Source organism: Suricata suricatta, chromosome 9, assembly GCF_006229205.1.
Source record: "Suricata suricatta isolate VVHF042 chromosome 9, meerkat_22Aug2017_6uvM2_HiC, whole genome shotgun sequence".
Classification (NCBI taxonomy): domain Eukaryota; kingdom Metazoa; phylum Chordata; class Mammalia; order Carnivora; family Herpestidae; genus Suricata; species Suricata suricatta.
The window spans coordinates 72781913-72783081 of NC_043708.1; the positions used below are offsets into that span (position 1 = coordinate 72781913).

General features: G+C 39.8%; 1 protein-coding gene across 1 annotated transcript; it reads left to right on the forward strand.

Moving 5' to 3' along the window:
- The first annotated feature begins 206 nt into the window (after nucleotides 1-206).
- Nucleotides 207-1169, forward strand: LOC115302082 (olfactory receptor 4K2-like). Its single transcript, XM_029952081.1, has one exon. It carries the CDS (start codon nucleotides 210-212, stop codon nucleotides 1167-1169), a length of 960 nt encoding a protein of 319 aa, XP_029807941.1. The 5' UTR covers nucleotides 207-209.

Below are 1169 nucleotides of genomic sequence, written 5' to 3' on the forward strand. Positions count from 1 at the left end.
GAAGTTGTCTATTTGAAGTAATAGCTGATAGCAATTGTTAAATTCGTTCCAAAAGGAAAAATCTTTACTGAGATAGTTATTAGTTAGCTTTTAGGTAATCAATGTTCTTGGATTATTAATTGATATTGTAATTCCTTCATGTGTAATTGTAGAAGTGTCACATCTTCTAGCTCTGCCATTTTGTCATTACAGAGCAGAGTCTACAGACCATGGAGGGATTCAACCAATCTGGAGTATCTGAATTTGTATTACTTGGACTTACTGATTCTCCTGAGCTCCAGATTTTTTTCTTTGTGATGTTTTCTGTTTTCTATCTAGTAACTATGTTGGGCAACTGCTTGATTTTGCTCACAGTCCTATCCACCCCACACCTTCACTCCCCCATGTATTTTCTCCTCAGCAACCTCTCTCTCATTGACATGTGTCTGTCCTCCTTTGCCACTCCAAAGATGATCATAGACTTCTTTGCTGAGCATAAGACCATCTCCTTTGAGGGCTGCATTTCTCAGATCTTCTTTTTGCACCTTTTCACTGGGACTGAGATTGTGCTGCTGATCTCCATGTCTTTTGACAGGTACATTGCTATATGCAAACCTCTCCATTATTCAACAATTATGAGCCAAAGAGTGTGTGTTGGGCTTGTGGTGACTTCTTGGACCGTGGGCTTCCTGCATACAATAAGCCAGTTAGCTTTTACTCTCTGTTTACCTTTCTGTGGTCCCAATGTTGTAGACAGTTTCTTCTGTGACCTTCCTTTGGTCATCCAGCTAGCTTGTATAGATATCTATGTTCTTGGAATCTTCATGATCTCAACTAGTGGTGTGATTGCTCTTGTAAGTTTTCTGCTTTTGCTCACCTCCTACATCATTGTTCTTGTCACTATCAAGGATCACTCATCCACTGGATCATCTAAGGTTTTTTCTACCTGCACTGCACATTTCCTAGTTGTGTTAATGTTCTTTGGGCCCTGCATTTTCATCTATGTGTGGCCTTTCACCAACTTTCTGGTGGACAAAGTTCTGTCTGTTTTCTACACCATCTTCACCCCCTTTCTGAATCCACTTATCTATACTTTGAGAAACCAGGAAATGAAGACTGCTGTGAAGAAGAAACTAAGTAACCAATACTTAAATCTTGGGAAAACTACTCCAAGATATCCAGTGCAATGA

Excerpts from the sequence above, each read along its gene's own strand:
- LOC115302082 (XM_029952081.1), top strand. The coding sequence starts at position 210 with ATGGAGGGATTCAACCAATCTGGAGTATCTGAATTTGTATTACTTGGA.